The following is an 11,340-nucleotide window of genomic DNA, read 5'->3' on the forward strand; positions in this document are numbered from 1 at the left end:
CTGATTGGTCTGGGGAATTTTATTTTACTCCAATGCGTATGCGCCTAGCATTCAAAGGTGGCGTCACTCGCTCTAAGAGGAACTGCACGCTGACGCGTATCGACCGAGTAAATATATTATTTTTCTGCGGCACTCTTGGCATTCTGGCTTATAACTTCAGATTCCGTGTATCTATTGGTATGTAACGCATGTAATTTTAACGATTCACTTATTCATATAATTTCATGATCTTTGTATTTGTCCCACAATTCTGACTCAAGGGTTTCCCTCCCGGCCAGTGGCCATTTTGCTATCCGTTGATAAATGCATGGCATTCTCGTACCGACTGGTTCCTACCGCGTTCCAGAACGAATATATAAATTGAAATAACACTTCAGGAGAATAGACACTGTGCACAGATTTTGTTTTATTACTGGCCATATCCTGGGCCAGGATTTTCATAAATTTGTTAAACATTCAATGGGTCTGGGTCGGCAGCCTTGTCTACTTGAATGCACAGATCGTAGAAGAGTTTCCTGTTAGAATAGATTTCGACTCCATTAACCTTTACAGGGTATCTATGTGGCTTTTATTTATTTCAACTTCTGATTATTATGCACTTTCAGAGCAGGTGTGATCAAGAATATTGTGGGATGATGCATTGCTCTTGAAATCATTTTTACTTCTGTATTCTTAGATTGGGAGTAGTCCTGTAGGAATATTATTCAATTTTGTGTACCACACATATTTTATGGTATTTCTACTGTCTAAGTAGTAATTGTTTGAACCGTATGTCCTATAAAAGGTAGATCACTATGGAGGTTGAAGTGATCGAAGTGAAGGACCTGGGGGAGATATTGAACCAGGCAGAGGAGGGTGAAGAAATAATTTTTGAATCTGAAGCTACTGAAGATGGAGTTGATGAGGAGGTTGAAGAGATTGTGGAAATTATTGAAGAAATCGAAGAAGTTGAAGAGGATGTAGATGAGGAGGAGCAACATGATCTAGAGAATAGCAATGGGACTACTAATAAATCTGCAGGAAATAGTACAACAGAGATGCATACTAAAGTGCAATCTGAAGAGTCTGGACATTACAGAAGAGTCTATAGTTCGGGCAAAGAATTTGCTAAAAAGTCTACCCAGAAACACTTAGATAATGGAACCTCTAAGGTGAAAAAGCAGCATGTGACATACGATGTTGATGAAGACTGGGAAGATGAGGATGCTGATGAATCTGAATCGAGGCAACATAATAATGAGATGAGTCAGATTCAACTAAAGAATAACAAGAAAACGTACAATATTAGCAAAAAGTCTGTAAATATGCTTAATTCCGAGAACACTGGAACCTCCTCTGCTGAAGAAGTCATCTTGAAGGCCAACAAATCTGGAGTGCTTCTTGAATACGATCACAGTATAAATGATGCTGCTAATGAAGAGAATAGCGGCCATGAGATAGTTAAGAATACAGAGAATAATCTGGTTTATACTGTACTAGGTTCAAAGAAGTCAGTTGGCTCTTCCAAGGGTCAAGAAGAGAAAAATTCTGGTGCCAGATTTCTTAAGGTATGTTTACTATAATTTTTGTACATTATGCTTTGAGATATCCATCACGCTAATTGAATTCTCCAGGTCGATCAAATAGAGGATAATGCAATCCCCGTTGAAGGGACCATTTATTACGAAGGAGAAGAAATGCAAACCCTCTACGTGGCACATTCTGTGAATGATAACGAACAGTATCAATACGAAGGTGTTGTAATGGAGCAAGAAGGTTGGGAAACAGCGAGTCAGGAAGAAGGTAGCCAGCAACAGCAGCAGCAGGAAGAAGAAAATTCTCAGGATCAGATCTTTCTCCACGAGGATGAAGATGGTCAGCTTTACTTCAAGGACGACACAGGAACGTTGCAGCCTGTTTACTTGACTGCGGATGGAAACTATGCAATTGCTGAGGCCAGTAGCGACGACCAGGATAGTCAAGAGAGTCAGAGTCATCAGACACAGAACTCTAGGTCATCAGACGATGGAAATTGTACAGCGGGTGACATGGAATATCGAAATAACATAGAAGATAAACAAGTACGTACTAGATAATAAATTATCTAATTATTCCCATTACTTATCTTTCAAAACTTATTCATTTTTTATAATTCTAGGACTCCATCATCCCAAGTTCCTCACTCAGCGAAATGGACAACGAGGACAATACCGTGACAATATCCCTAATCATTTCTGAGGATGAGCACGGCCAGAAGAGAACCCAAGTAATAATCCCCACCACGGATACTCTTAAATGTGAAATCTGTAACAAATCCTTCAAGACATCCTTCCAGCTGCTACGACACAACAGACTAAAGCATGCAAGAGAGGAGGACATCACCACCAGAAACTTTCCCTGCGACCTTTGTCCTAAGAGGTACGTCTCCAAATATCTACCAATCCCTAGGTCCATATTAAACGGTTTTCCTAATCATTCATAAACTTTTAGATACCCGGATCAGAATTCTTTGGCGCGTCATCGCAAGACCCACACCGGGGATCGTCCTTTCCAGTGTCTGGAGTGTCACAAAAACTTCCCTACGTCGACGGCACTTCGCAGGCATCTTACTCTGCACAACCCTCAGTCTCGGCCGTTGCCCTGTATCTACTGCGGTCGACGCTTCCTCGAGAAGGCTAGTCTGGCTAAGCATGAGCAATCTCACCTGGCTGGTGACCAAAGGACCCATACCTGCGACATCTGTCACAAGTCCTTCATGCACGCGAGCGATCTGAATCTTCATAAGAAGAATCATGACCCGGACAAGAAGTTCGACTGCGAGGTGTGTGGTCGGGAGTTTAATCGGTTGAACAATTTGCAGCGGCACATGATGGTGCACCAGCAAGTACGTCGAACATAAGGAGTTTACCCGATACCCATGTTCGCTCGAGGTGACTAGACGGTGTATCGGGTTCCTAACCTTCTGTATGTCTTCTGTTCACAGCAAGGAGCTAATGAGGAGATACTCTCCTGCGATGTCTGCGGCATAACCTACAAATTCATGAGTTCTCTCACGAGACATATGGTCACAACCCACATGAACCCGGAAAAGCTGCGCCAGCAAGCCGAGGAGCAACGTCGCAAGCGTGAGAATAATTACAGACGTTACCTGGAAAACAGGAAGATGTATGAGACTCAGCATTCTGGGAGTTACGGGACCAAGAGGGGCTATCATCATAACTCCAGGGTCTTGAATGACGACGATGATATTGCTTGACTTTCGCGTACGTGACGGGGTCAGTTTTACGGACTAATTGCATTTTCTTCAGTGGACTTTGGACGTGCGAGATCGATATAAAATAAATTGTATAATTTACTTTAATGAATCCCCTGTAGAATGACAGTGCATGAATAAATACGATGTCGTTTCTATTGACGATAACAGAATTCAACGCGATAATCGGAAGTTCATCTTGTGTCTCTTACTCTATAGCTATATCATGACTCGGTATGTCTTTTGTTTTGAAGTATCGTTTTTGGATAAGTCGTTTATTCATTTATTCGCAAAGCGTTTCCAGGGCTTTGAAGTACGCGTACTTTATATCGTACTCCATATCGTACCAGTAATTTAATGCTAAGCAGGCCTGGGATTGGCGGACGTGGTGAAACCATAATGACGGCAGATAGAGCATATCACCCTCTTGTACTTTGACCCTTAAAGTTCTTGTATTTTTGTATTTGGGATACCTGCAGGAAATAAATACCAACAGGTATCTTGAAGAATTATTTGAGTCCCTCTTAGTTCACATGGTTCAAACCTCGTGTTGTCAGGATGAAGAGGGTCCACGCGTATCCAAGGAACTAGATTCGATTCCTCGTTATCTGACTCTGACTCCTGGAGAACTTTTGGAGTATCTATATTCATTGGATTTATCTTCCATTGTCCAGGTGATGATTCTTTATAGACAGCAGCAGGATACTTTCCATAAGGGATATAAGGTCTGTCTGTTGGAGGATGTAAAAGAAAATCCTTCTCACCGGATATAACACAGTAAATATTTTCATAAGGATCCTTGTGCACTGCAGAGATGTTACAATCGTATGAAACTGTATTTGAACAGTATTATGGAGCAATATAATTTGTACTAACTTGACGTAACAGCACGCTCATCACCCATCCAAATGTTTACAGCATCAGGAAGCTTACCAAATGACTCTGTTGCCCAAGGTATGTCAGGAGGAACGTCTGAAATTAATTCTGGAAAATCTTCTGTGAAATTTGAATTCTGTCTTTGTATGTAAAATACACTTCCTGCTTGAGGATTTTCCAGATGATCTAGGAACTGAGACATTGTCATCTGACGTTCTTCAGGCATTACAAAATATTCTATAGACTCTCCATTGAAATCATGTGATTCTGCTATTGCATCTGCATACCCATTCGGTGTTACAGCAACCGTTACTTCTTTGTCTCCAAGAACTTTTTGAAAGTATGGTATACTCCATTTTTTCATGGCTGGCCATTGACTTGTACCTCCTTTTATTAATAGGGGTATGTTTTTGGATACATATTCTCGATAAAATGTCAAAGGTGTTATTATGGCCTCTGATACTTCTAGAATCTGATCCGACAAATAAAGTTCTACAAAGTAAGGAGATACTATAAAACAAGAATGTAAAAATAACTTCTTCTCAATCAATACATGTAATATGAAAGGATAATCGAAAGGAATGTAATGTGTTGTATGAAAAGAAATGATATACTATTTATTATTCTATTTAGTTACAACAAACCTGAAGCCTCCTGAGAAAGTACTCTGCATGCTGTGTCAATCTTATTATCTAGTTTATTATTCATACTCCGAACTGACATTATATTAATCTAATTTAAGATAATAATTTAATTTCAGGAAATTTAATAATTTTCTTTTATGGCTTGTTTCCTGTGAGAATTAACAATAGGTTTGTTCGCGTTACTTAAACTCTTTGCAAAGTGAAGAAACCTTAAATTCTAATAATAAAATTATTGTGAATTAGCTTAGACAATGACCAGTATCGTTGAAGAAATATTTTTTTTGCTCAACACGAAGGCACCAAATTTTTGTTAGCGCCAGTTACTGCTAATCTAGAATTAGGAAAAGTCCCTACGTGAGAAAATGCAACCCTGGCATACTTTATTATCAATTCGGTTTCAGTTAAAACAATATACGTGTCAATGATAAGAATGACTGTATCGTGACATATAACTCCTGGTAATAATTAATAATAATGTCGTCTGATGAAAGTCTTCTGTCAAAATATATTAATATAACTATAGTAGTTGCGGTGTACTGGTAAGTTAGGTTATACATTTTTGTAAATTGTTATGTATTATTAGCTATATAACAATCTAAATAATTATTCAACTGAAGATATAAGTTATGTCTAATACTATCATTAATTGTAGTGCCAATATTTACTGATTCCATTGTTTCAGGGTTACGTCAATTTTGACAGTCTTTGTCAATAAAACTTTGTTATCCAGTGATACTGTTAATTTGGATGCTCCATTATTTGTTACATGGTTTCAGTGCATTGTCAGTGCCGTTATATGCACAGTTCTGAGTGGACTTTCAAGATGGTATCCAAATTACATTACCTTCCCAAAGGGACATCCTTACAATTTGGAGACTGCAAAGAAGGTGCAATGAATTACGTAGTAATATTTATTACAAAACATACTTACGATAATTGCTTTTCAGATCTTGCCTCTTTCTATCTTATTCACTGCGATGATAGCTAGCAACAATTTGTGCCTTAAATATGTAGGCGTCGCATTTTATTACATAGGACGTTCATTGACAACAGTGTTCAACGTTCTTTTCACTTATGCCATTCTTGGTAAGTTTGAAACTCAAATCTTGTGATTACATTACTCTCCATACTCTCTAATGCAGGACAGAAGACTTCAACAGGCTGTATAGTGTGTTGTGGAGTTATTATTATGGGCTTTTGGCTAGGAGTGGACCAAGAAAATGTTGCTGGATCATTATCAATCCTTGGTACATTCTTTGGTGTCGTTGGATCATTAACTCTGTCTCTGTACTCGATATACACAAAAAGGATACTGCCCTTTGTGAACCAGGAAATCTGGTTACTGTCCTACTATAATAATATTTACAGCATTGTACTTTTTCTTCCATTAATGCTAATAAGCGGTGAACACATTGTTGTTTATAATTATGATAAACTGTACGAACCATTTTTTTGGCTTGCAATAACTATTGGTGGATTATGTGGATTCGCTATAGGATACGTAACTGCTTTGCAAATCAAAGTGACTTCTCCATTAACGCACAATATCAGTGGTACTGCCAAAGCTTGTGCACAGACTGTTCTAGCAAGCTACTGGTTCCATGAACATAAGTCAGTACTCTGGTGGACTAGTAACGTCATTGTTCTTGGGGGCAGTGCTGCCTACGCGAGGATTAAACAAATGGATATGGAAAAAGTCCACACTGAGCACAAATATGAACAACTCAAAGTATAACGTAAATTATATTTACATTGCTGTCAATTGAGACGATAGTGTTTAACGTGACAAAGATTTTATTGTATAATATAGTATAAAATGTAAAATCATTTCTAAAAAAATATATTACTTAATACAGGCGGTATCATTTCATCCAGAGTTACATTTGGAAGCGGTGCATTTATATTTTGTACTTGATCTTTCAAAAGTAATTGAACACCTGGAATACGTCTGGATGATGTGACACACCCGGTAAAAATACTATAAATCAATACTTCAGTATTAAATATCAGACCTCGCCTTACATATCTCACTAATAAAAATCATCTGTCGATTTTTCAATAGTTCTATTCGTCATATTCTTTTATATCTTGAAGCCAGGGCGCCACCCCGGCTATCCGAATGACTCGTTACGGAGTCCTTGTGCTTCGTGATGACATTCACGCTCTTAGAAATAAGACTGGCGTCTGTTTTAGGTAAATTAGCTATAGTGTCTAGATGTATCTGGAGCATTGTATCCACGGAATGTCTTTCGTCGCTTTCAACAGCTATATTATCATATCTTAAGTAATATCTGCAAAGGATAATATTATTTTAAGAACTGCAAAGATTTTACCTAGAGTATTTACGTGATCGTACGAGGATCAGGGTAAGGCTTACCGTGGATATTCTACAGCGGTGGAAGCATTCATCCCAAGAATTAGGAGGTTGGACAGTAATTCCCCGATGACGGTGGGATCGTCACTGCCGAAAACACCTCGGAGGCCACAGATAGACAACGTATCCCGGAAGGCTACAGGAGCAAAGGAAGCCAGAGTATTTCCGGCTACTGTGCCATCCAGAAGAAAGCCAGCGGGTGACAGGCGCGCCAGACCAAGGGGCGCACTCAGGCCTCTAATTTTGCAATTTTGTATTAGTACAAAGGATACAAAATTTGTTTATATATTTAATACACATTTTTTTATGTACTCACGTTACTACTGAGACGTATTTATCTTGCCAATCCATAGCGACTACACTGGCATACCGTTGACTTTCAGCTGCAACAATTATTATCTTTGGCTCATTTAGCATGTTTTTTTAAAATTAAAACATTACACGTACCATTGGGATCAACTTTGGAATATTTAAAATTCGATGAGACCAATGATTGGGCTACCAGAATTTGAGAATTCAAATAGGATGAATTCTGCTCCATAATCTTTAAATTCTCCAAGGCCTGCAGGGTCTGCTCTAAGGGTAAAGCACGTAGCGGATAATATATAGTATAACCATAGAAATTAGTTTTTCTTGCCACTGTTACTTCCGGTTTATACAGTGCTAACTCTTGTAGAGAATATTCAGATAGCAGTGCATCCTGTAGAAACTTCTTGACTACAGTTCCATTGTAGAACACTGATGTTATGCATAAAATGAAATAAGCGAATGAATTTTTCTAATACTACGAGAAATAATTTTAATAATGAGATGCTATTATTTTAAATTACCATCAGCACCGAATTCTGCTACAGCATCCAGAGTTTCCGCCAATGTAGGTAGCAACAGAATCTCTCCAGGATTAATGTTTCCATAGAGATTTGCATATTCCGTATTTTTGGAAATTTCGTATGCAAATTCCTTTGATACAACAAATCCATTTCTAGCCAAATCTGCCAAAGGCTTTACAACTTTGTACCATGGTAAATTTCCCCATGAAGTTTGTGCAAATTCTAACCCACGCAATAAAGCAGGAATTCTTATGCTTCTTGCAGCGAAGAGATCTGCTTGTAAAATGAAACTCATTAAGAAAAATTTACATAGAAAAAAAGTGGCTTGTATTTCTCATATGAACCTGAGATTGTGTTATTCGCAAAATCTATAATCAATGGATCTGTTTGATCTCTGTGGTTATAAATCATCATGTAGCCTCCCCTGAGAAAAAAAATAATATCCTTTAGCTTTGAACTCTCAAAGGAATTATTGTCTTATACTCTTACCCTCCAAGCCCTGTTTTCTCTGGTGCTACCACAGCCATACATAGGGTAGCAGCTACTGCAGCATCGACTGCATTGCCACCTTTTCTTAAAATTGTTGTTCCTATTTGTGAACAATTCGTGTAGTCCGTAGCAACAGCACCATTAACACCAGCAATACTCTAAAAGTATAAAGGGAACATTATAAAAGGCAATGTGCTGGCCTAATTAAGAATTATAACACGTTACCTGTGATATATTGGTTGAATACAATAACTGAAATATTAGAGCTGCAGTGACAGCTATGGTCAGTACAATAAAAGAAGAGACAATGATTTTTAGCCCACCTCCACAGCACGTACTTAGTTTAAACTGGCTACTCTTGTCCTTTGTCAGTGGACAATCCTCTGTCAGTATCTCTATTCAATGTTAAAGAACAAAGAGTATAATTGAAGTCAATTATATATTGTTATATAAAAAGAATATAATTATTGATCACTTGTAGATATTTAAAACATTGAACATGTCCTAACAAATGGAGTGAACTGGGTTCATAGCAAGAATTGAAAGACAATTGGTGCAACAAAATAATGAATATTTTTTACTTTCATCAATCTCTTCCTTGTTGTAATAAGTGTTTCTGAGCTTTTGCATTTTCTTGTAAACGTGATCATTTTATAGAAAGTTCTGTAGGATGGATTTTGAAAATTAAGAATTTAATTGCTGACAATTGGAACTATGGTTTTAAAATTCAGGTCACAAGATTAATAAACAATTGTCTTTTTAAAATGTACTTACGTCTGTCGTAACTCATTTTAAAATGTTTTATTTATATACACATTTTCCGAAAACGTGGTAAAACTCTTTCTGAAGTAGTTGTTACATAGAAACTTTTGCTTGGATACACTACTTTGGGTACCATACTTGGTTAAGTTCATTGCCATTTAGTGATATGCATACTATAGCTGTACATACAGTATATGCCATAGGTATATCACTCTTTTAAGTCCCAAATTATGACAAGAATACTAAGAGAAAAGAGAAACGATATAGAATAAAATTGTGCGTTTTATTTCTTCACATAGAATATTCAAATAAATATATATATATAAATACTGTAAAGGCACCTTTTGCACTTGTATAATGTATTATACAATTTTGACAATAAATGATTGATTATAAAACACTTTCTTGTAGCATTACTATTAAGAAATTTGGTTACACATGATCATACAATAACTGTATGATTACCTGCTTCGGTATACCTTCTGTAAAGTTTGGCAAATTTGAAACTATAGGTTGTTCCAATGGCAAGACTTACAAAGCTAATAGAAAATATTAAATAGTTTCGTGGAACATTGTTTCTAATATACATCAGGATAACACATGTTAATAGATTGGAAGGTACTCTAAAAAAATTGGAAATACATGCTCTATGAGATTCTGGAAAAACTACACCTCTCAGATATCCAATAGCAGGATAATACATTCCAATAGAGACTTCATATGCAAGGAAAGCAACAAGGCAAATTTTGCTACCTAAAACCTCATGACTGTCCTGAAGAATACTACCAATGAGGCACAGAAAAATACTAGAGAGTCCCAGAATAATACTTAGCTTCAGAAGGTAGTCTCTGGAAATTCTGTACTTTGTGTATAAAATGGAATTTAAGAAACTACCTAGCATTATGCAGAGCATAAAGATACTAAAGATAATTCCATGTTTGGGATTGAGTGGTTCTAATACAGGAGTCCAAAGAAATACAAAAATGTATATGCAAGTCTCAAAGAGTGCTTGCACAATACCTAAGTACAAGAGAAGTCTATTGCTTCTCGTAAAGATCAGCCAGATTCCATCTGTCCAGGATCTTTGAGTAAGTTCTTGAAAATTCTTTGTACTCTCATCCCATAAGATGGCACAACAGATACCTGAGGCCATTAGGATGGGAATAGCTAGTACAAATGGCCCAGATGGGCCTAGATTTAAATTAACAGCTACAAAAGATGCTAGGATTCCAGCTATTATAGCACAGAGCCCATTATAAAATGTTGTCTTGGTCAAAGTTGCTCCAATCCAATCTATAGGTAGTTTTTTTTCTATATGTTGATTCATGTACCATGATTCAAAGGTTGAGAAGAGTATAGAGGTTGATATCCCACTAAGAACACGTCCAATTAGAAGAATCCAAAAATGTTCAGATAAAATAGATATACAGGATAAAGAATAGAGAACACTGTAGGAAATTGAAAGGATTTTTCTACCAATACGATCTGCTATATATCCTATAATAACTCCAAAAACTGTGCTACTTGCAAATCCAATAATATAAAGCAACGAGATGTCTTGTTTCTCATAATTATGGTTCACATAGATTTTGTAAAGGTATGGTCCTTGTAACCAGTCAGCAAATATAGCCAGTAAAAATACAGTCAGATATTTTCTTTGTAGATTTAAATAGATGCCATTGCGTTCCATATCCATGTTGTGCATAGATTTGTACCTGAAAAAAAATGGACACTGCATACCTCTCATTGACGAAACTATCTTAGGGAACGATACATACTGTAATTTAACTAGAGTATTCTCTAGAGCCTTTACAAGCTTCTTCAGAACGTCAGAACTGCATTAGCATGCAATTAATTGCAAGGCCATGTTTATTTTCTCTGTTTTAACAGAAACTCCATTGTCTCGTTACTCCAATAAATTTAATAGAAAATAATGAACATTGTGCTATCTTTCGTGATTCAATTCTATTCAGCATTAAATTATTTGCATTGGTCATAATCTTTCACAATAGCAAGTGAATGCGCTCTCGCTCGTATTCTGTTGTGTTCAGTTGTATTTCTGTCGTTACTGGTCGTTACGTTTAACATGGTTGACAATACGTGGTACGTTGTGGAAGCTCGCGCAACTCCGTT

General features: G+C 37.1%; 4 protein-coding genes across 11 annotated transcripts; 2 read left to right on the forward strand and 2 right to left on the reverse strand.

The window, feature by feature from the left end:
• The first annotated feature begins 45 nt into the window (after positions 1–45).
• On the forward strand, positions 46–3,410 carry LOC107268856 (zinc finger and BTB domain-containing protein 17). 4 transcript variants are annotated; one of them, XM_015742030.2, is made up of 6 exons: positions 46–177; positions 785–1,547; positions 1,614–2,060; positions 2,138–2,397; positions 2,470–2,863; positions 2,963–3,410. In XM_015742030.2, the coding sequence occupies exons 2-6, from the start codon at positions 795–797 to the stop codon at positions 3,233–3,235; spliced, it is 2,127 nt and encodes a 708-aa protein (XP_015597516.1). In that variant the 5' UTR covers positions 46–177; positions 785–794; the 3' UTR covers positions 3,236–3,410. The 4 variants fall into 4 exon arrangements, with proteins under 4 accessions (XP_015597516.1, XP_015597519.1, XP_015597518.1 ...); XM_015742033.2 differs by having other exon boundaries at positions 2,470–2,800; XM_015742032.2 differs by having other exon boundaries at positions 62–177; positions 789–1,547.
• An 81-nt stretch (positions 3,411–3,491) lies between these two features.
• LOC107268861 (jmjC domain-containing protein 7) lies at positions 3,492–5,002 on the reverse strand. 5 transcript variants are annotated; one of them, XM_025086154.1, is made up of 5 exons: positions 4,753–5,002; positions 4,396–4,600; positions 4,109–4,316; positions 3,777–4,038; positions 3,492–3,705 (listed from the first exon to the last, which is right to left on the reverse strand). In XM_025086154.1, exons 1-5 carry the CDS (start codon positions 4,779–4,781, stop codon positions 3,516–3,518), a joined length of 894 nt encoding a protein of 297 aa, XP_024941922.1. In that variant the 5' UTR covers positions 4,782–5,002; the 3' UTR covers positions 3,492–3,515. The 5 variants fall into 5 exon arrangements, with proteins under 5 accessions (XP_024941922.1, XP_015597529.1, XP_024941921.1 ...); XM_015742043.2 differs by having other exon boundaries at positions 4,109–4,301; positions 4,396–4,618; positions 4,753–4,889; XM_025086153.1 differs by having other exon boundaries at positions 4,396–4,618; positions 4,753–4,889.
• Positions 5,003–5,154: 152 nt separating this feature from the next.
• LOC107268862 (GDP-fucose transporter 1) lies at positions 5,155–6,741 on the forward strand. The gene is made up of 4 exons (XM_025086155.1): positions 5,155–5,291; positions 5,435–5,639; positions 5,700–5,838; positions 5,895–6,741. The coding sequence occupies exons 1-4, from the start codon at positions 5,227–5,229 to the stop codon at positions 6,485–6,487; spliced, it is 1,002 nt and encodes a 333-aa protein (XP_024941923.1). The 5' UTR covers positions 5,155–5,226; the 3' UTR covers positions 6,488–6,741.
• Positions 6,529–11,305, reverse strand: LOC107268858 (glutathione hydrolase 7). The gene is made up of 11 exons (XM_015742035.2): positions 10,986–11,305; positions 9,549–10,922; positions 9,220–9,449; positions 8,671–8,840; positions 8,446–8,603; positions 8,301–8,380; positions 7,957–8,229; positions 7,574–7,864; positions 7,443–7,509; positions 7,130–7,363; positions 6,529–7,043 (listed from the first exon to the last, which is right to left on the reverse strand). Exons 3-11 carry the CDS (start codon positions 9,233–9,235, stop codon positions 6,824–6,826), a joined length of 1,509 nt encoding a protein of 502 aa, XP_015597521.1. The 5' UTR covers positions 9,236–9,449; positions 9,549–10,922; positions 10,986–11,305; the 3' UTR covers positions 6,529–6,823.
• Between the last annotated feature and the right edge of the window lie 35 nt (positions 11,306–11,340).

This window comes from Cephus cinctus, unplaced genomic scaffold (assembly GCF_000341935.2).
Source record: "Cephus cinctus unplaced genomic scaffold, Ccin1 Ccin1_scaffold0596, whole genome shotgun sequence".
Lineage (NCBI taxonomy): Eukaryota > Metazoa > Arthropoda > Insecta > Hymenoptera > Cephidae > Cephus > Cephus cinctus.